The following is a 23,506-nucleotide window of genomic DNA, read 5'->3' as shown; positions in this document are numbered from 1 at the left end:
CAATACACTGCAGTTTGATTTTAGTTTCAATTTAAAGTGTAACCTTTGCTCAATTGCTGTATTTTCCCATGTTACTGTCTTAACAAACATACTCTGGTGTTACTGAGAAATTTTTCTACTGAGAAAAGCTGTGGTAAAGTTTCACACAAGTCTCATCTCTGACCAACATGATTTTTCAATAGTGAAACCAACAGTCCTGATGTCAGCAAAAGCTTACAATATTGGCTTATTCAGGAATAGTGGTTTGAAGACTTGTTAAAGGGAAACCAAACCTTTTACTGTCATGTTTGCCTGCTGAATAATTATCTTGAGTTCACACTCTTCAGAGTAGTAGACAAAACTTCTGAGGAGAAAGATTTTTTTTTTATCGGTCGTGTACGGAAATTTGTTCAAACTGCGGGCACAGATAAGATCTTTAAGATGTCACTGATGTAAGAGTAAAACCAGAAATGCCAACAGTGATGTCATTGGTGTTATATCTATTTATAGTTATGACTATGATCACCAGTGGAAATTATAAATAATGGATGGAAGGATGGATTGATGGCTAGATAAATGGATTGATGGCTAGATAAATGGATTGATGGTTGGATAAATGAGTTTATCATTGAAGGAAACATTCTTGTAGATTCTTCTGGAAATCTTCTTCTAGACAGAAGGCTGAATGCATGGTAGGTTGGTAGATAGAGATCGATGAATAGATGGAAATGAATGGATGGCAGATATATGTACATACAGTACAGACCAAAAGTTTGGACACACCTTCTCATTCAAAGGGTTTTCTTTATTTTCATGACTATGAAAATTGTAGAGTCACACTGAAAGCATCAAGGGCTATTTGACCAAGAAGGAGAGTGATGGGGTGCTGCGCCAGATGACCTGGCCTCCACAGTCACCGGACCTGAACCCAATCGAGATGGTTTAGGGGTGAGCTGGACCGCAGAGTGAAGGCAAAAGGGCCAACAAGTGCCAAGCATCTCTCGGGGAACTCCTTCAAGACTGTTGGAAGACTTTTTTGTTATCTATATAATTTCATATATAATTTCACGTGTTAATTTATAGTTTTGATGCCTTCAGTGTGAATCTACAATTTTCATAGTCATGAAAATAAAGAAAACTCTTTGAATGAGAAGGTGTGTCCAAACTTTTGGTCTGTACTGTATGTATGTATGTATGTATAGAGGGTAGATGGATGGTAGGTCAGTGCTGGCTCCTGCATGGATAAATACATAAACTATACAAAAAAATAACAAAAACACCCAATTTGTGAAAGTAAACTTTCTCATTTTGTCTTTATTTCTGTGTCTCACATGAGAACAATACTTAATCTTGATTAACTATGCAAATTTCACACTCTCCTGCTTCTATAGTATTGTTTTCATATCTTTCCTAGCAGCACAGCGCAAAAACATAAAGGCGTGTACACACATTACACAATATGACCAGGTAGTATAAATGTTTAGTTATATAAAAAAAAAAAAGTCAAACATTCCAATAAAAGATTTCAAATACTTAAACTCAAGGACACACAGACTAAAAAACTGTACAGAGGCAGTGATGCTTCTGACTCTCCATTAAACATTAAGGCTGTCGGTGTTTAGCTTCCTCTGAATACATGATTATTAAACAAACTTTTGTACATAGGCATAAACAATACCAGTGCCAGTTGTACCAGAATTGGTATTTTACACAGGAATTCTTTTTTAATAAGAAATAAGATTAAATAACTTAAGATATACTGCTAAATCCCTAATTTCAGGCAAACAGAATAATATCTATAGCAAGAAAATATATAATAACGGTGAAAATAGTGGATAGTGTGATTTCCACCAATGCAAACAGCTTACAACAAAAGTACAAACTGTAATAGTAAACTGTTGCTGCTGATAAATAAGGGCTTATTTTACATAGGCAAAAACATAACCGATCAATTATCTACCTGACCAAATTAAGCCCTTAAATTCTGCTAACTGGTAGCTATGGTAAACAAGTAGCAAACAAGCCAAGACATGTTTGTTGTCTGATATTTGCAGCTCTAGTTTTATACTGGAGTGACTATGCTAATATAGCTAATACATAATGGATAACTTTCTCACCCTAAAATGAACGTGTCAACCTGCAAATAGTTCTTCAGCAATGTCAAACTATGTGGTTTAGGACATAGTTTGACTTACTGCAATCTTTTGTGTGAAACTTTTGTGTGAAACACATTGTCATATTTTGATGCCCATAAAAGATGCCTCACCTGCTTCTACATTTATCTACATTTAGTGCTTTTCCCTGTTTTGTTGATGATTTGTTTGTGCATTGCAAATATTACTGTCAATTTTGCTAAGGCACATATCTAGTCAACAACAGCCCCATTGCATGAGAAAGACACACTTTGCCAGCAAGGTTTTAGACATTTGAAGCAGGCTGACTGTGTGTACCTCAACACTTGTTAGGCATAAACAACATTTACTACATTCCCACAACAAGTTTTCCCAGGCCCAGTCCACCACACAATATAAGGCCAGCCTAAAACTGCAAGTTATATAAGTTGGGTGAATTAAATATTTCACCAAACTATTCCTCGGATAATAGGAATGTAATTTTCCTTCAGAATTATACAAATCTGTAAACTTGAAATAAACACAGTTAAGCTTTACCTATACTGGCACCACATGATCATTCTTAAACCTTTTTAACAGGCATATAATCATCACTAGAGGGCTCTAGTATCCCTGAACCAGCTATGATGCCAGAATTTCCTATCAGAATGTTGCTGGAGAAGTTAGAATGCAGGTTTACAAAGTTTGAGTTATTCCATGGATTCCATTCCAGTCCAAATGGGATTCCCATTTGAGTGGGTCTTTTCATCTGGGGTACTGGGCATGGTAAGAAACAGCTGATGGGCAAAGTGTTGTCCACCACGGGTGGACTGGGAAGTCCTTCACTTCCAGACTCCTCCTGGCTTTCTTGTTCTTCAGAACTGCCAGCAAACCCTGAGTCGGGGCTTTGAATGTCCAGGCGCAGCTTTTGCAGTTGTTTGTAGGAGGATGACGTTTCCAAAGGAGAGCTCATGCTGACCTCGCTCAATTCACTATCAGGGCAATTATCATGAGTGGGTGGCAGAATTTTCTCTTGCACACTGCCCCCTCCTGTTGGGCCATAGGGACAGTCTGTCGAACATGGTTCTAGCTGATCAACCACGGCACCTTTTGAGATCTTGGTCAGGAAATAGGTTGAGTTGGAGAAACTGGAGGTATTGCCATCAGTCATGCTGACATCTTTTTCCATCTTTTTAGAAAATATATCAGAGTTGCAGGCTTTGTAGAGTGTCACAGGTGCAACACACTCTGATTCTGCCTTGATATACATCTCAGGATTCACAATAGGACCCAGCCATGACTGAGAAAGAAGGAAAAGACACAAGCTTTACTTTGGACCTTGGTGAGACTTTCTTCACACCTTTTATGTATCTTTATAATTCACATTATCTTGGTGTTGAATAACACCATAAATATATTGGCCTGTTTTCACCTAGGTTAACTTTTCCTAGATTACCCCAGCTAGAGCAGAGGATAGGCATAAATTGAAAAGGCATACATAATTTCAAGTAAAAATGAAGCAAAAGGGAAAGACTTATCAGTGGCTTCATTCCAATTGTTAGATGCTAATCTGTTTTGTGGTTTCATTCCAATTGCTAGATGCTAATTTAAAAAATTAAAGTAAATGTTTATACAATGCTTTTAAGTATCATTAATAATTGTGGTAAAGATTGAATGCATTGAGGTCTTTTCCATATGTACATTTAACACCAACCAAAACAACTATTATGATTTTAAGAGTAATTTTCAACTGGAACTTACCCTAAAATCACCTCCATGCTCAGAGAAAAGATCAGTAAAATATTTCCCAGGGGTAGGTACATATGGACATTTCATAATCCTGAAAAATGACCAAATGTTTAGATTACTCACTTATCTTTAGCAGATAGCTTTTGAATGCAATGCAATCAATCATCTCTAAATACATTACAGAGAAATGACCATAACATACATTTTTCTTCCTGGATAATACATTTGACTTTTGCATACTGCAGTTAATGTTGGTTTATTGGAATATTGGCATGATTGAATTTGGAGGCTACCACTTACCTCCTGTATTTTAGGATGTAGAAGAAAGAAAATAAAAGGACTGCAACTGCTGCAAGTATAACAATGCTGGTTACATTAGTGAGTACTTCCGGCATTATATAAATTGGGTCTGGGAGAGAAGAGACATTTTATTAAATTGCATGTTTTTGAAAAAGTATATTATAAATAAATATTCTGACATTTCATAGTATGGTTCTGTTCTATTCTTGGGGTTAATTTACTATTAACAGCCAGGTATGCCAGAGTGGCATAAAGTTACAACTCTGTTCCTAAGCCAGATCCCTGACTTGAACCCTATTGAAAATCTCTGAAGGGAACTGAAAATACCTGTCCACTAAAGGTCCCCAGCCAGCCTAGCCAATCTCAAGAGGTTTTGCCATACCCAAAAAGACTCAAGGCAGTAATTGCTGCTTAAGGTGCTTTAACTGAGTAAAGGGTCTGAAATCTTATGTACATGTGATATTTTTTTATTTTAATTTTACATTTGAGTAAAGTCACTTCTTACCAGTTGAAGGTTGTTTACCCACAGTGGCTGTCCACTGAGTGACTGGACTCCACTCACTCCAAAATAATGGATTCTTATCGGACTGGACTGAAACAGACCGGACCCTGACCACATAGTTCCTCCCCTTGATCAGATCCTGTTCTGGTAACTCACAGTACTTAAATTCTGTCGACGCCACCTTGTTTACCTACATAGAGAGAGAAATAGGCTTTGATAAAAGCAAACGTTATGCAAATAACACTTCTTATGCATCTACAATACTGTTCAGAGATGATGTAGACAGACAGAATAGAAGGTGCTCAGAGGGTAAAGTGGACATGGTCTCACCTCCCAGCTGTTTTCCAGCAAACCCCACTGCACCTCGTACATTAGATTAAAGACTAATTTAGATTGAGGAGTGCCAGGCTGCCAGGTGACATTTGCTCCTTCCACATGTGGCCTCTTGGGAGGATACACCCTAACTACAACACACACACACACACACACACACACACACACAGTTCAGTTGTTCAGTTTGACTGAACCTTCCTAGAGACACATAAGTCAAACACAGAGTGGTTATTATGATTTTGATCAGTGCACATTTTATGTTTCCTGGTGACATCAAGTGGTTATTATTATTATTATTATTATTATTATTATTATTATTATTATTATTATTATTATTGAAGCCCCTCTTCCTATGATAATGTACCTGTAAATAGGCACTTTAATTCCCATCTATCTCGCTAATGAACAGCACATTCTCTTCATCAATCTCCCAGCACACATTCTCCCTCTTCTTTCTCTCTCCATTTTTCCTTTGCTCAATGTACTTGTATCACTCTTTTTTCATCATATATCTAACTTTTTACTTGTATCAATTTGTCATATGTCTTTCTACTAGTAACTGTATGCCTGTCCTTCTGTCTGTGTGGAATCCTCTTTCTTTCCTTCTTTCCTTCTTTCCTTCATCCTTCCTTCCTTCCTTCCTTCCTTCCTTCCTTCAAGTTTCAAACTTTCTTTTTGCCAAGCCAAAATCAATGCCTGTCATGATCAAATCAGTCCAGTTTCGATTTGATCTTTCATGACACCACTGAATCTGATACAATATATAATAAGATTTTGAATGATAAGGCAGTGATGTAATACTGATAATTCCACTTACAGATGTGAAAAGCCACATATCTGACAAACTTCAGAAAAGGCAGAATTTCAGGTAGGCCTACCATTAATGTGCAAACGATAATAAAATACAGTGTATCAGAATTATAGGCATATCATCTTAAAATCCTAATCAACTTTACACACTCGATGTTTGTCATTTATTAATAATAATCTAGTAATAATCTGTCTAGATTTTGTTTGATTCATTAAGAAATACATCCCGATTACATCCCAAATTTGTGGGCAGAATTCAGTGTTAAAGTTGACAGGGACAGAAAAATAGCTAAAAAATATATATAACAAAATATGTGCAAAAAAAGGAATGCAAAAGATAAAGAAAGAAGAGAGGTCACTACTTTAAGCTTGAAGATATACACTACCAGAATGTGTATTTTAAAAAATATATAAATATTTTGTAAAATGTTACATAGTCCAACATCAAATTTAGAATATGTACTTATTTAATGATTTATTTTTTTTTGTTTATTAAATGAGTTTATTAAATTCCTATATACAAGGAAGGGCTATTTTTACAGCCTAGTTTTGTCAAGTTGATGCAATTAATATCACCCATCTTGTAACACTACTCAAATATCACTTTTGTCATAATGATATAAAGGATACATCTATTATATTTAGATTGAACAATTTAGAATCTCAGCATTATTATTTTTTTTGGGGGGGGATTTTGTAATACCATGCACAAAACTGTTGTCTGTCTGATCACAGTAAAAAAAAAAAAGGCTTACCAGAATTTGGTGGATAAAAGTTAGGAATCGTTTCCACTGGTTCTGTGATGTTTTCACAGTACACAAATAGTTCGAGGGTTGGGGAACCACGAGGCAAAGACTGGAATGAAATATTGTGGCAGATTAGAAAACAATACTTAATAAATATATCATATATTTATATATATTATATATATTTTTTGAATGACAAATAGCAATTCAATCACCAATGCCACACTTTTCTAGTTTATCAGTTTTCAAAAAAGGAGAGGAAAAAATATACCACAGCCCTGCTGAAGGTTCAATTCTGACTTAGCAGAAGATGTTGACTAATTTTCTAGAAATCATTGATGATGCAAGATTTCAATCAATGTGGTCATTCTAGTAAATTACCATTTTAAGTAGTATCAACTTACAGAAGGATTTGAATGATAAATGCTTGACGTAAATACATTAAAAACCTGTCTCTAATATGTCAGCGTTTTGAAGACATTGTTATCTGACTTTTTCCATATGTATGATTCAAGAGTAAAGATTTTTGTTTGTCACAAACACAGTTATATAGTTATATACTGAATACAACTTGCAAATGTAAACCTGCTCCCAAATTGTGCATTAAATAAAGGCAACTGTAAATATTAAATAAAATAATAAATATATTAGATAAAATGATGTGTTAGTAAAAATGGTAGTATATACTGTATATATATATATATATGCATGAGTTTACAGATGTGGTTTTACTGTGATTGACAGGTATGCATCCCTCCCACCCAGAGACCATAGATACATTTGCTCTTTAGTTGCCAAGCAATGTATTATACCTTTGAAGAATTAAGAACTGAACATATAACAAAATATATACATGTACATTTTTTGTGTATAAATCAAGTGATTCTTATGCACACAAACCATATACATTTCTTACATTTTTTTCAAAATTGACAGTTCCTTTACGCAATTTAGGCTGTGAGCTGCCGAGAGGCTCCATCTTACTTTGGGGAGTTTGATATTTGACGTATCTGAAAGTCAATCAGAAAACTTTATTAAATAAATGACATTTGTAATCATTGCCAAATTACTGTCGTGTAAAAGCTGCAAAGCATTTTAGGATGCATCATTCGTGAAAACGAATTATTTATATTTCCTGCTGGACCACTTTTTTAATTTACAATTTCTATCAGTCAATTAAAGAGCTAAAATATAAGGTGTTCTGAACTAAGTGACTTGTATTTTTTATTCTTTATTATTGCCACAAACTCGTGGCAGCAGGAAGGCTAGTCAGTATATGACTCAGTTTTTTACAGAAGTTTATTATGTTCTCACGCCTCTGTTCTCTGTTCTGTTCAGGCATGGCAATAAAAAAAGTTCATTTGTCTTAACATTTTTAGTACACAGTTTCCAGCCTTAATCTCATTCAAGTGTATTTTATCAGTTTTGCACAGACATGTCCAATTTCTAAATGAAACAATTTATAATTTTTAAGACGTCTTCTTATGTTAAAGAGCAGTGACTTTAAAAACACAGTTATGAGTTCTCGCCATATAGTGATGAAAATGGTACATTACTCAGAGTATATGCTTTTTAGGGAGCAGTTGGTGGTTGGTTTTATCTGAAATCTGTCTTCTACTGACGAAGTATTCCAAATACAGGTAATGACATCCATGCCGTCAGTGTAGCACTCCAGATCTGCACACACACACACACACACACACACACACACACACACACACACACACACACACACACACACACACACACAGATACACATTAACCCATCATGAACACCCAAATATGTTCCTCTTTTACATGCGTCTCAATTACAGATTCTGGCACCAAATGCCTATGAATGAAAAGGGATGAAACTGTGTTTAAAGAATCCATTCATTCTATTCATGTCTAATGCACAGCAGCATCCCAGACAAACTGAAATGATTAGAAAACTCATTTTCCTGATGATCTGACTATCAATAACCAGGAATTTTTTGTCAGACTGGTCCATATTTTTTTTCTAATATAATTTCCTGTATGATGAAACATGGCCGAGTTGCTTAAGCATGATGTTCATTGAGGGTTTTACAAACCTCCATGTCATGGTTTGATGCTGGGGTCACAAGCAAGTGACATCAGAAAAAAACAAGCCTACATCAATATCTAAGCACAGCTCCTATATCCATTATGACTGTTGTCATGAATAAGTCAGTATTCCTTACTGTTACTGCCTGAAGATATGAGTGACATCATCAACATCAGAATCTTCCCAATCAGCATCTTCCTCTTCATTCTGTTTTCTGGAGTTAAGTCACCTAAGAAAAGCAAGAACAGTAAGAATGAGCTTTTTGTACCATGTGTAAGTATTGGAGCTATACAAAGCTTGGGACAATGTATTTTGGACCCAATCATAATTTTCTAGTTTGCTGGCATACAGATCCTATTTTGTTTGGGAGACAAAGTCTAGAATTGTGATCAGCTAATACCAGCTTGGGGTTACTTAAAGAGATTGAGATGGATTTCATGAAATATTACTTTTGGACAAATCTGGATTCCATGAAATTAGTCGTTCAGGGGGCAAACTAGCATCATTGATTTTATTATGGAGTTTATCTCACCCCCAACATGATGGATGATAGTACACTCTATAATTGTCTAAAGGCTTTTATGACACATGGACAACTAATTGTATTTATACTCATCCTAATTAACAGCATTCAATGCCAATCACTCCTCACTTTATTACTTGTTATTAATTAATCCATATTTAAACAATTATGGATTCATTAATTTGTATTAATTCATTCATAATGATCAATTAATTAAGACTTAATAAGTCATCTTGATAAGTCTACAATGATGCAATCATTGTAATATTCATTACAATTAGCCATTAACCATTTTGAGTGGAAAAGTGTCCGAAACCACAAAGAGCAAAAATAAACCGCAAGCAAAAAAAGAAAGAAAGAAAGAAAGAAAGAAAGAAAGAAAGAAAGAAAGAAAGAAAGAAAGAAAGAAAGAAAGAAAAAATTCCACCCACTAACCAAGTAGGAGTAAAGGGTAAATGTCACGACTATATATTTCCCTGTCTGCGTCTCTGTGTCACAAAGGGTGCATATAGCTTTTCATCACTTTTGAGATTGTTATTAATTATTATTATTATTATCATTATCATCATCATCATCATCATCATCATCATCAACAACAACAATAATAATAGTAATAATAATAATATTACTAAAGAACACACACTATACATTAGTGATATACTGATCCCCTTTCAGCATTCTGGGTTCTGTACTGATCTCAAAGCTCTGAATACTCCCCGATTCCAAATCCTGATTTCATACTGACATGCTTTCATATTTAACACAATAAAACATGAAGAAACATGAAGACATACTTGGGGGGAAAACAATAAAACTTGACCACAAAATGTGTCCAAAACAAAATACATTAGGCATGACCAAATGAGTTCAAGTCTAATAACAGCCCAACATTTCTGATCTAACAAGTCCAATGCTATGAACAAGATGTTTTAAATAAAATACTCACCTGTCAGAAATAGATGAATGTTTTGAAGATACTCATATCTCAGTGACTATTTTAAAGGACGATTTTTCCAGTCTTGATGGATTCAAAGTCTTTATGCTGGCTTGCCGTCATCGCACATGGTGTCACTGTGAGGCAGCATGGTAGTAATCGGAATCGCTCTCTGCTTCACACACACACACACACACACACACACACACACACACACACACACACACACACACACACACACACACGCACACGGTGGTGTCCCAGTCAACCACAAACACAATTTTCAGTAAGTCAGTTTACTGAAAGTGCACCTACCTGTAGAGGAAGTTACAAGGGACTTCCTAACTTCACTCTTACTTACTTTGTCTTTCTTCCTTCCCTTTTATTTTCCTTTTGATCTCATTTTGTCCTTCTATTAAGCGTCTTTCACTATATTTCACAAAAACCTTCTCTTTTTCTTTCTATCTAGGCATGTCTCTCTTTCTCTTCCTCTACATGGCTCTTGCTTCTCTTCCTCTATCTTTGATTCTCTTGCTCTCTTCTCTCATTTTCGCACCTGATATCTCACTAGCGTGTCTATCTAGAGACATCTCTCTTTGTGGTGTACTGCCAAAAAGTTGGTTCTTCCCATTTCTGAGTATTCAACGTGTCAGTTTTATCACAGCTACATTTTTACATGACCGCAACCTATTTTTTTTTCCATTTACTAGCCTCCTACTCTTTCTTTTTCTAAAAGAGAGAGAGAGAGAGAGAGAGAGAGAGAGAGAGAGCAAAAACACTATTCTTACAACCTTAAACAGACCACAGAGTGCAATCCAGTCCAGTGCTTTCCTAATCCACATCTACAGCTGTACAAGCATGGATTAGAGAAGTTTCTGATCTCATTCCGTAATAGTGATAATATAATTTGGTCAGTATTAAAACATCTAGACGAACTGATTCATGAAGATGTTTCTGTCTTCTTGTTTCACCAACAGTTTTGAATTTTCTCTGTCTATAGTTTCGAGTGATCGACAATTCATTCGATTATGCTGTTATTTTCAGTGACACTTCAGATAGAACAATATCAATTGGATGAATCACTTGTGTCTCACCCATCACTAGAAACCATCTCTGAACTAAAAAAGATATTTTAAGCTCGAAGCTTGTTTCACATGACTCTTTCGCTTTGCTTTTTAAGTTCCATTTCTGGAGAACCACCAACACTATTGTTTTCTCCGTTTTGCACGATTCTGTACGGGTGACTCAATAAGCCACATTATTATTCCAGTGAAGCTCACTTCAAGTAAAGCAAGAGAAGAATGAACTGTCAAAACAAATCTTTTTTTTGGAACTACACAAGCACAAAAAAAAACCGCACACAACATGTGTACATGAACATCTAAGCATAGTACATATGAACACCATAGCAAAATGACTGAACGGGTTAAAATGGAAACAAAACCAGGAAACCAAAAACACATCACAAATCACAGCAGTAACACAAGCTGAGAATGTGTTCTCGCACTCACACATATACGCATTCTCTAATATTACTACTACTACTGCTACTACTACAACCACTACTACTATTAGTAATAATAATAATATAATAGTAAGATCTCTGTAAGTTCTCATTTAAATAATTTTACGATTAAAGTCACTGTAAACCATTGCGAAAAGGACATCCTGGCACAGAAATCAACACTGTTTGGTAAGAATTCCACTATGACCCAAGCTTAAAATCTCGGAAGGATTAAGCAATTGGATAATAAGATATTTATTCAATTCAAGTTCAGAAAAGAAAGAAAAAAAGATCGATTATTTATGCTTGTCACACCTGAACTTTACAGCACATTGAAATTCTTTCTTCGTATAGATCGCAGCGATGTTAGGAAGGTGGGGTCAGGGATCAGGGTCAGCCATAAACCCCTGACCTTCTGATCAGTAACCCACAGCCTTAACCACTGAGCTACTCAAAAACGTTCGATAGAAATTAATTATACATGCATACCTTTTAAATAAAAAAATATCAAAGGAGAATTTTTCACACATTTTCCATTTACTACAAAACTGTATTAATGTACTAAATATCTAAAGGAAATCTGATTTGGAAAAAAGTTGTGCAAAATGTCAGCTAGAAAACAAAATTTTAGCAAGATTCACCTCTTTTTTTCAATAATTGTAATGCAGGAAGTGTATGAAATTGGGTTATGATGATGGCATTTATTCATCTGAACATGCATTTTGCATGATGTTAATTTGTGGTCATAATTCTCCATCGTACGCTAGTTACATTAGCCATGTCTCTACATCGCAAAGCTAAATATGCGACTGATAAGGGATGTGTTTGGGCTCTGTTTTTCACACTGGTCCCACCTGTTTTTCTGCTTCTAAAAAGGTCAGTGAGCCACAACAGGGGAACCGGCCTCTTGTGGTTTCAGGTGCGATGGTGGAACTGTGCTCTTTTACAAAAACAAAACTTAAAACAGGGACAACTGATATATCAACCTAAACACCGAAACTATCTTTTTTTTCCCCAGAAGATTTTAAAATGTAGGTTTGTTCGTTAGAAATTTGACTGGAACGGTTATGTAACGATGTGCTTGGTCCATTTCATGCAACTTTTGCAAGTTAGACTAAAACTTCTGAAGTATTAGTAAAACAGTATGTTTTTTTCTTATTTGGAAAATTCAGGTTTTTTTTGCTGTCTTAACATTAACTAATTAAGAAAATGCACAAAGACCCTAATGATTTACTGAAAGCAAGGTTAGATATGAGAGAGATTCAAAGGGATGGCATCTACATGAAAAACAAATAATAATAATTCATTACTAAACATCATTTATGATTTGATACATATCCTAAACATCATTTATGAGGATTCCTATCTAAAGCTAAAAAGACTCATTCTGCAGGCCAATCCTGTACTTTGGTTGATTTGCTAGCTACCTTGCTAATTGCTAAGTGTGAAATTTGGAATTTTTGTAGTGATGTGATTTACTATGTACATCCAACATGTATATTTAAAGATGGAAAAAATATTGCTTGTCCTACTTACATTCTACTAACCCACCATGCAGCCAAAAAATGAAAAAAATATTTGTTGCTTTTATGAGTATTTGAACGCTATCTTAGAATGACGGTGTTAATGAATCATCCACCTGAAATGACTGTTACTCTAACTGATTTCTTCCAAACTGAATCTAAGATTTACTACCAATCTGTACCGTTCAGACTTATTCTAATCAATTTTCTCCTCTTATGTAAAGACATGGTACTTCAGTAAACTCTAAGTAATTATTACACTAAATTATTATAACCGTAATCATCTGAAAAAATGTATTATTTCATCAAATCAGATATTCCATTAGAAAGTACAAGTATTCACAACACACCTCAAATTCTTGCACATATTGGGTTGACAAATAAAGTTTCTGTGTAGAAATCTTCCACACTGGGGTCTCTATTGGGCTCCATTATGCTCTTGCTTAAACATTTATCCAAAGAACCCCCAAAAAACCCTTGTTTTCTTCCTATTTCCTCAAAACATGCTAGGTGGATTGATGACTCTAAATTGCCAAATACATGGTGTCTTGCAATCGACTGGCATTCTATCCAGAGTGAACTGAAACCTCACAGTCGGTGACAGACTTCAAGGATAAACTTCTGGTGCACAATGACTATATCTCAAATGACCAAATTAATTTGGATGGGGACAACGCTTAACCAGTTGTCAAGAAATTGGGAATTTGAAATCTAATCATGTCACAGCAAGAACATTTTTAGATTGTTCTGTTCTCAGAGTAAGTTCCATGTGGCCAGGCATAAGCAGCAGTTCCAAAGGCTGCTTAAGATAAAGTATGGATGTAGACTGAACCAGCAGGGTTTGGAAAGGGTAATGACAAATGGGAGAAAATCATGCAAAGATTTCATTCCACATCCCAAAACCATACTATGCCCTGTGGTGTTGTGGCCACTTATGTACCGTATGCCCAGCTTTTCTAGGCTAAGCCCCAAACTCACCACAACTTTGACCAGAATAACGCCAATAATGCAATGAATTGAATATTCAATACCATTTTGAATGGAATAAAAGAACTTGGTGCTTTGCAGGTGCAACTTTTAGGTATAAAATTCAGTTCTCAGAACTTCTCACAACTTTGAGATCTAATGTTAGAAATGCTGATTATTATCTTTAAAGTAAGGAGATAACTGGATATGAGTTAGCAGATTGTTGAAATAACTGTACCTTTTTAACTGACATTAAATCATCAGTGGTGACCACTAAGGATTTATCTTAGTAAACACACAACTCTTGTAGTGCTGATTCTTGGACATATTGTCCAATAACTCACATGTTTTCTTGGAACAAACAGAAACTTCTATAAAAAAATAAGGAACTTATATATAAATAGCTGGGTATCTAAACAGAATCACACTAGTAGCCTAAATGTTACTGCAGTATGCCACATGATGATATATGATGAAATATTATTTAGTATTGCAACATGATTTACATACAGTGTCATTACTCTTAATAAATATAATGTTATTCCAAATAGATAAGGTCTATTGTTTGCATGTTTATGAAGTGATAAAGCAGATGTTTAAGCATTTAACTGGAGTGGATATTTAACTGCAATCTGCAGAAATATCTGTGTTTATAAGTAAAAAAAAATGTACAGTAGAAGCATAGTCATAGTCTGGTCTCTATTATGCTGCACATAATAAACAATCATGAAAGATACTAACCGACATATCTATTTGTATGTCTGATCATCATTAAGGTATTAAATGCATCAAACATCTTGATTATTCTTGATTTATCACCAGTGATGCAAAATACAATGCTGGTCTTCTATCGTTGTTGAGACACCTGCATATACTGTTTTTGCACTGCACTGTGTTTATATATACTCTTGTTTATAGTCTTTATAGTCCTCTTTGTACAGTATTGTATATTCAGAGTATACAGTAGGTTTACTGGTCGGTGCTATCTTGTGTTATGTGTATTGTCCCACACTGTCTTGTGTTGTCTGTCTGTACTGTTTTTTGTCTGCACTGTTTGCACTCGTTGGCACTCGATGCACTTTATGTAGCTCTATGTTGTGTGTTGTAGCTCTATGATGTTTAGTGTAGCACCAGGGTTCTGGAGGAACGTTGTCTAATTTTTACTGTGTACCACTGTGTATAGTAGAAATGACAATAAAAGACTCTTGACTTGACTGTATATTCCTTTTGTTAGTATGCATACAACTAGTTAGAATGTACACAAGAATTGGGCAGTAAATGGAAGAAAGTTCTGTGGACATAAGTGACATTTTTGGCTCTAACTAAAGAACTTAGGCAAAATATAAAACAAGAGAGAAGCTGTGACTGTCTCACACCTACAATCAAACATGGAGGTAGAAGCTTAATGGTTTGGGGTTGGAGACTCATTTCAGGGAAAAAGCAAACTAAACCAACATGGCTACCATTCCATACTTCACCAAACGGAACATACATGTGTCTGTCAAAACCCATAAAACCTAAGAGTTTCCAAACATTTGAAAGGCACTTTAACCTATAAGTTCCTTTTATTTTTTAATGGCCAAAGGTTATAAGCATGGCGTTCTTACTTTCTATTGACTCACAAGACAAGACTATTATAGGGCAAAGTTCACTGCGATCAAGTCACCATAGACTGAAACTAACTGCTACCTGCTGTGCTTCTTTCACATCCCACATCCTTTCCTTTTTAGTCAATTAGCTTTCTCATGGGGGAAGATTTTAACATCAGGAAAAAAAAAAAATCAGAAAGTGCAGTTTTCAGGTTTTACACATTAAAGGCTCAAAGATCACAAATTCTTTATGGAAATTGTAAATAACACCTTCAGTACTCTCAGGGGTCAATGTAAAGAGTCATTTCATTTCTAAGTGAAAATATTGTTTAAGTATGAGGAAAATAATAAATATAATAATATAATTACTGTATATAAGGTAAACTTTCTCTCTATATATATTAGAAACAATGAATAATTTTATTGTACATCCATTTAAAATAATAATAATATAATAATAATAAAAATAAAATAATTGAAAATGTACTCACTAAAATAAGTAACAATGCACATTGCACAAAAATTTGCAATTCCGGGATCTCAAAAGTTGCAATTTTAGGGCAGCTTCCTATATTTCGAAATGGAAAAAATTTTAATTCGACAGAGACTATTTCTAGAGCTGACCACCCATGCAAATCAAAAGCAAAGAACCTCAAGTTTACTCTGACAGAACCCTGTATGTTAAAGGTAGCAACCTTAAACCTGCAGAAAAATTTCAGTTCTCTTTTTAGCACAATTGAGTTTTAGACCTCTATAAACAGCTCTTTTGACTCAAGGTTTGTTAGTTTTTTTTTTTGCACAGCTATCCACTGCAAGCTAAGGGGCTACAAATTCAAAGATAACCCTAACAAATCGAGGGAGAAATAAAAGGGCCCAAACCGATTGGACAAAAAAAATGGACTTGCTTCTGCATGGAACTTTATGGTGTTTTGCAGAATGAAATGGCCATCGTGGGGAGAAATCTGCAGTTACACACCTACTTTCAGAAGCAATATTATAGCTATTGGAAACATTGTTAGCTATTCTAAATACGAACATGAGGCCGATTTTTTGATTATTAATTATTATTTAACTATTAATGTTGTTATCTCTATTATCTGTACCTGTTTTTCTAGTTTTTCTTCACCTCCCTGTCCGACTTCGTCTCGGCACATTGTGGACAATAGCTTCATTAAAAGCTAAAATCACTTCAGCTATTGCTCTTTTTTTATTAGCTCACTTGGTTGGTTTGCAGTATTACAGTTACGTTAAACACGGATGTTATATTCATAGTATTGTTCCCCAATCCAGATCCATTCAACTGCAAAGCATTAAAAAACACATTTTTCCTTTATTTGCCCAAGTATACAAGGTTGACCACGTTTCTAGAGTTTTCAAATTTCTACTATTAAAAAAAACATTTTCAATTAATAATAAAGAGATGAACATGTCAAAATGTTGAACTGAATGCAAATTGAATTATTCTGTAGATAATCAGTGCTCCGTAAAATAATATTGCTTCTAATATTAGGGGGTCACCACTGCGGTTCATCCGCATGTTTGATTTGGCACATGTTTTTACGCTGGATGTCCTAACGCAACCCTGTATGGGCTTTCTTAATAATGGGAAATAGAAAGCAGTGAGAGTGACAGAAAATCTAGACAAACATTTCCAGACTGCACAAAATCATGCATTTTTTTTTCAGTTTTCAAACATCTTCACAACATGCGCATGAAAAGTTTTTGTTCTCTGTGGAAGTGAAACAACCTTGTGAAAAGCACCAATGCAAAAAAGTGTCACAGTGGACACTCCAACTTAAAATGTACTTCGCCACAATTGGATTTTGTGTGAATTAAATGTAAATTAAACACTTTACCTTTTACTAAATTACTAATGCTATTGTTTTATTTTTAAAAATGATTGGTCCTAAGATGTTGATTCATTTTTCGCTTCTATAACAGTAGCTCTAGCAGTAGTCCTGACTCTTAATATAACTACTGAACAGAGATTTGCAACCAGTATGATCCAAAGATTCTAGCTTTAATAAAAAGCAATGCAAAATATGCACTATAATTGTTGATATGGTAAGATAGAGATTATTCTTTCATATTTATGGAAGGAGTCTCCAGTGTCAGCACTTTGTAGTATAGTCCTGAAAAGTTTTCCTTCACCGGAAAGTCTTTAGGACAGAGAGTGTTGTGCTTTTCAGTGTCTCAGTAAATATTATACTGTATTCTTTTATATTTGTATTGTATATATATTACTATAAGGGATAAAAGCAAGACTGCTGGTTATGGATGCTGCAATGCAAGTAATAATAAAAAATTGATTTGTTTTATTGCATTCCATAGTGTTAAACTCTAACAATGTTCAAGAGGGTTGACTTTCTCAGAAATGTATTTCTTTAGTTTTTCTGTCTTCCCACTTTCATTTCTGTAAATGGATTCAAAATATCTAAAAAGACCATTTTTGATATTAATGCTGTGGAAACCAAAGGTCACACTGCACCAACAACATTTACTCAGAGGTTATTACTGAATTAATGAAGAACAATTTCAGCTGGTGTTTGAACCTATGAAACGACATATATGAAAGGAAAGAATGGTGTGACAAGAAAAACTCCTTTGCCCATTTCCCATTTCTCTGCTTCCCCAGAAACCCGAGCCAAACAAGAAACCAAAAAACCAACCCAATCATTTAACATAATTCGCTCTCAATCAACACACTCCCCGTATGTTATTTCTTTGCAAAGTCTTGTCCCAGTTTGTACATGCTTTTCCTAAATCTATCCTTTTTTGTCTTTTTAGTATTCAAACGTATATGCTTAATTCAATAAAATATTGTACTTGCATCCAAACACTGTCTTTGCCTGATTTGACTTAGGTACACATAAAAATATACTAAATGCACCAGTTCTGCATGACCACATATCTAATAACACCAAAGTACAGAAACCACACACACACACACACACACACACACACACACACACACACACACACACACCCATACTCTATTGCAGTGCCTTTTCCGCTACACTGTTACATAAGACATCAATCTGCAAACCTCTGTAACACACACTTATAGTGACGCAAAATCTAGCTAATAAAATAACAAAAGAAAAATCTTAACTCATTTAAAAAAAACAGCACTTAACACAATATTTCAGGTCTATCAATTAGGTAACATTTACTTACTTATATCTCTTGCCTGATAGCAATAAACCAAACTGAACAACCACAACAAACGTCTGTCGCTGGGTTTCTGAGATAAAAAAAAACAAAACTCTGGTTTCATTGAACAAGGACTTTTTTTTTTCTTGAAAGCATGCTTCATTTCTTGTTCTGTGGAAACCGGATGACGTCGGGGCAGCCTACCTGATGGAGCCACTTCCCCCTGATTCACAGATGAAGTCAAACAAAATCCCCACATAAAAATGAAAATTTTCCATTATAAAACTGCCCTGTTTCTCTTTTCACATTTCAAAAACAGAACACCATTTCCATATTTATAAATGTGCAGAAAAAAAAAGGGGAATAATAAAAAAATGTACATGTATTGTCCTTTTACAATTTACATGGATCATAAAAAGGTCAAGGTAACATGATAAGATATTTGGCATGTCCAATAACCGGATAAGCATTTCTGTGAACATTAGATGAAATTATCCCTAGTTAATAACTTTTTTTCTGAAGGTCTCTTCTGAGTGACTCATTTCATGGCTATGGCAACTGACGAACACTTAATCAACACATCTTGTTCCTGATCTTAACACCCACACAACAGATCAGGACCTTAACCTCTTGTATAAAACTAGTATATCATTCTCTGAGATCTAAGCATTTACATAAAACATGTCCTGGTTTCTAGGTGATGGATAACATCTTTTTTTTTTTAATCTCCCAGCACATCAGCATATATTCAGGCTTTCAAGTAAGATCCAAAGACCTACCACTTTCTAGTATCTAGTATCATTTTAACTCAGTGCCAAATGTTCTCATACTTTAAACTGTCCTTTCTTTTAGCTATTCATTAAAGCACTCTAGCACTTCTAGATCCCTGCGTTATTCTCTAGTCTTTCAGGTCATGAATCTTCAATGATTTCTAGAGCACTTTGTATCACTACACCTTTCACTTCAGAACTGCCATTAATATATATTGGATGATTTTTAAATCATGGTCACTTTGTACTCAGAGACTAAATAAGAAATCGTTTATTTTTCCCACACACTTTTCTTCAGTTTAGTAGTATTAGTCATTTTGCTCAGTACTTTTTTCTGGCCAAATTATTTGAGTCTCAAACTTCTACTGCACTGCCACAGCATACAAGACCTAAAATGTGGAATGGGAGTCTGAAATTATGCACTGTTTTTCCAAACCACATTTCCCTGTTACTAGGATATGCGGTACTAGCTTACAAACTTCACTATTTTGTTCCTCCAGAATGTCTTTGTACATTGACCTAATTTTTGATTTCTATCTATCCCCAACCACCCAAGTCCCTGCTGCTGAACAACACATGATTCACCCACCACCACGCTTCATATTGGGATGCTTGCGGTTCTTTGCCTATAGTTTGACTCTGGATGGCCAACTTATAAATGATATAAGCGACCTCCCTGAAACTGGGTTTCAAATTAGATTTTTAGTCTCAATGTTTGTTTATGACTCAAACATCTATTGCAAGCTAAGGGGCTTTTAAATGGTATATAACCTAAAAAATCAGGGGTAAAATTAATGGGTCCAAATATATTCTGATTGCACTGAAGACTGCACAGAAAAAAATGTTTCTACATGGTACTTTATGGTTGTCATGTAAAACCAATTTAGACGCATGCAAGTGCAGATGAATTTGTTAAGGAAGAATTTATTAATTTATTAACAACAACCGCGAAAGCTTTATACAACTGCTAATTAAATGCGAATGATGATCAGGTGCAGAGTTCATGTGTCATGATATGTGAGGGTGCAGTGGCAATGCACTCTCTTCCAGCATATTGCTGAAAATGGTGTTTTGCAGAATGAAATGGACATCCTGGGTAACTGGCTTTCAGAAGCTACACTACAGCTATTGGAAATATTGTTAGCTATTCTAAATACTAACATGAAACTTCTGGCTGGTATTCAAAACCACAGCTCTATTTTAGATGTGCTGTTATTTCCTTTATGTTCTGAATTTAGACCTGTTATTCTAAGTAATAACACTTTTGCTGGATGCCCCCCACCAATTCACACCTCCAACTTTGGAAGCCTTTGACTTCCTCTCCATAGACACAGCAGATATGTTTTTCGGACCATGATTTCAATACTTGTACATTTTGTTTGTTGCAGTGTGATAGTTTCAACATAAATTCTGACGTTTTTATCAGTTCTCTATTTTTTTTTTTTACAAACTAAATACATTTAACATTAACATTGAAACGTTTTTAAAAGAGTTAAAAAAAACTATATAATAACAATATAACATGAATAATATGAATTAACAATATAACATGAATGTTGAATTATGATTCTGACTAATTAAATACAAATTTAAATGTATAATTTTAAATATATTTAATCTCATCAGTATTCCTGATAATGAAGCTTTGCACTCTCTTGCCATCTTCTCAAATGCTTTGAGGTAGAAGCTTACATAAAATGCCAAGCTCCTGACTATTTCACCTACATTCTAAATGAAAACTAATTTTTAAATTGTATCATTAAAAAACAAACAAAACAAAAAAAAAACAATTTTGACAAACATTATAACCAAATTTTACTAACCTGTACTTTTAAATTGTCCTTATTCCATCTGGCACAGTGCTGGCATTACCAGGCGCAGTGTTGAAGTAACTCTTATAGTGGTAAAGTCCATTTTACTGATAATTGTATGAATTGACAAAGATTCCTGCACATATCAGCATGGGGAACATGGAAAAGCCGTGTACTGAATTTCCACATGCCACAAATCTATGCACTGTTACTTGTCTAGACTCTTGGACATGTGATTTGTTGCATGAGAGTCTGTTTTGAAAAGGGAACAGAGGATAAACAGAAATATGACAAATGGTCATTGTTCTCTCTCTCTCTCTCTCTCTCTCTCTCTCTCTCTCTCTCTCTCTCTATATATATATATATATATATATATATATATATATATATATAGAGAGAGAGAGAGAGAGAGAGAGAGAGAGAGAGAGGATAAGTTTCATGAAGGAGAACCTTTGTATAGGGTGGAAATAGGAACAGAAAGAGAGAGAGAGATGACTGCACTTAAATGGTTTCCAGTTTATATATAAAGATTAAACATACTGTGCAGAACCTTAAAAACAGGTGACTTTTATTAAAATAGTAGAACTGCTTGAAAAACCTAAACCTTCCACCATAAAAAGAATCCTTAAGAACATTTTACAGATCTATTCTATCTAGCTAAATATGTATTGTTGCTGAGTTGAATTAAATGTAAAGGAAAAAAAACACAGAAAGACAGTCTTTAAAGAGCTCATTATGTTTATGTCAACCACCAGGGGGCACACATAAAACCTTATGCTAACCCCCATGATCTCCTTGAATAAATCATACACAAAGAAATTGCCATCAGATCAGTCTGGTCTTGATTAAAAGCTGGTAAAACGGACAGTTACAGCTGAAGGGGGGGTTCTACCACATTGCAGCTCAGTTATTTTCGACATCACAAAATGAAACAGTTTGTGGTTGCCCTAATTCAGAAAGATCAACAAGTGAATCTAGCAGCTTGGGAGTCACATGGCAGTGTGGTCTACCAAACGATACTTCTCTCATACTGCATGCTATACTACACATTACAAGAAAAAGTGTGTTTATTTATTATTACTGGTTTTATTAGTCCATGCTTTCTATATCATGCTCTAAATGGGTGTAGTTAGACTGATTTTGCATATCTATAGATAGTCCTGGATGTCATATATTAGTGCTTTGCAGAATAAGCTGTTTTGTGTCAATTGAACCACCATTAAACCACAGGGTTCATGAGACCATCGGAGACATCTGAGGAATGGTCTTCTCACTGGAAATAATTTTAAAATGTGTACATCAAAGAAAAACTGTATAATAAATGTATTAAATATATATGTAGAATAAGCATATAAAAAGTTGTGAGTAAAATACAGGTATATTTCATACAGATTAATTATCTACAGGACAAAAAAAGAAAGGATTAATTAGACTGACCAGAATAAAGATGAAGGAATTATTTGAGAAATAAAAACCTAAAATCTGTTTTAAAAGTAGTGTATAGTTTTTAATGAAATATTAGTTACTTTCAAACATTAGATATTAAGTAAACAGGATTTGAAACAGGATATGAAATCTTAATGCTACCCAAAAAAATAGAAAAAATATTGAAGTAAAATAACTTGTGACTAGATTTTATTTTATCCAGGCTTAAACAATATGGTAAAAAAAAAAAAAAAAAAAAAAAAAAAACAACGCAGAAACAGGAATAACTGCAAATAGATTTGTACTAATAACAGAATCTTGTTAAACATGTGATTTGCAGTAAGAAAGAGAGAAAAAAAAGAGAAAAGAAACAAAACAAAACAAAGCAAAAACAGGCTAACAGGCATGCTAGCAAACAGGGCGCTTTGGATTAGCCAAAATCTTTAGCCCACTTAGTAAATGCTGTTGAATTGAATTAAAAAAAAGAACAACCTATAGAGCAACACCAAAATTCATATAATCAAAAGCCTTGTGAAGGATATCGGCCAGATTGTATGCATTTGTGCAAGCAAAATGTTCAGTAGTTGATTTTGTTGATTAGTAAAGAAGCCACATTAGGCGTTTTCTCATGTTTAGCCATATCCTGTGAACTTATTTTCTGTTTACAGCAAGAATCATGTCGTGTCACTGTGGCTGCTTAGACATTAGGTACT

At 34.7% G+C, this 23,506-nt stretch overlaps 1 protein-coding gene across 8 annotated transcripts; it reads right to left on the bottom strand.

Moving 5' to 3' along the window:
- Nucleotides 1-1,263: 1,263 nt before the first annotated feature.
- On the bottom strand, nt 1,264-21,646 carry LOC124386904 (interleukin-2 receptor subunit beta). Of its 8 annotated transcripts, none has more exons than XM_046850964.1 (11): nt 21,381-21,646; nt 10,065-10,227; nt 8,732-8,824; nt 8,087-8,207; nt 7,447-7,540; nt 6,540-6,639; nt 4,972-5,105; nt 4,645-4,831; nt 4,140-4,248; nt 3,852-3,930; nt 1,264-3,390 (listed from the first exon to the last, which is right to left on the bottom strand). In XM_046850964.1, the coding sequence occupies exons 3-11, from the start codon at nt 8,799-8,801 to the stop codon at nt 2,674-2,676; spliced, it is 1,611 nt and encodes a 536-aa protein (XP_046706920.1). In that variant the 5' UTR covers nt 8,802-8,824; nt 10,065-10,227; nt 21,381-21,646; the 3' UTR covers nt 1,264-2,673. The 8 variants fall into 8 exon arrangements, with proteins under 8 accessions (XP_046706920.1, XP_046706909.1, XP_046706921.1 ...); XM_046850953.1 differs by having other exon boundaries at nt 10,065-10,224; XM_046850965.1 differs by lacking the exon at nt 21,381-21,646 and adding an exon at nt 18,812-18,989.
- Between the last annotated feature and the right edge of the window lie 1,860 nt (nt 21,647-23,506).

This window comes from Silurus meridionalis, chromosome 1 (assembly GCF_014805685.1).
Source record: "Silurus meridionalis isolate SWU-2019-XX chromosome 1, ASM1480568v1, whole genome shotgun sequence".
NCBI classification, from domain to species: domain Eukaryota; kingdom Metazoa; phylum Chordata; class Actinopteri; order Siluriformes; family Siluridae; genus Silurus; species Silurus meridionalis.
The sequence above is the reverse complement of the archived record's forward strand: the minus strand, read 5'-3'. Positions and strand labels throughout refer to the sequence as shown.

Excerpts from the sequence above, each read along its gene's own strand:
- LOC124386904 (XM_046850964.1), bottom strand. The coding sequence starts at position 8,801 with ATGAAGAGGAAGATGCTGATTGGGAAGATTCTGATGTTGATGATGTCA. Across the intron at positions 4,832-4,971 it reads TGCTGGAAAACAGCTGGGAG|GTAAACAAGGTGGCGTCGAC; the intron begins GTGAGACCATGT and ends CTCTCTATGTAG. Across the intron at positions 4,249-4,644 it reads GGGTAAACAACCTTCAACTG|ACCCAATTTATATAATGCCG; the intron begins GTAAGAAGTGAC and ends CTTCTCTCCCAG.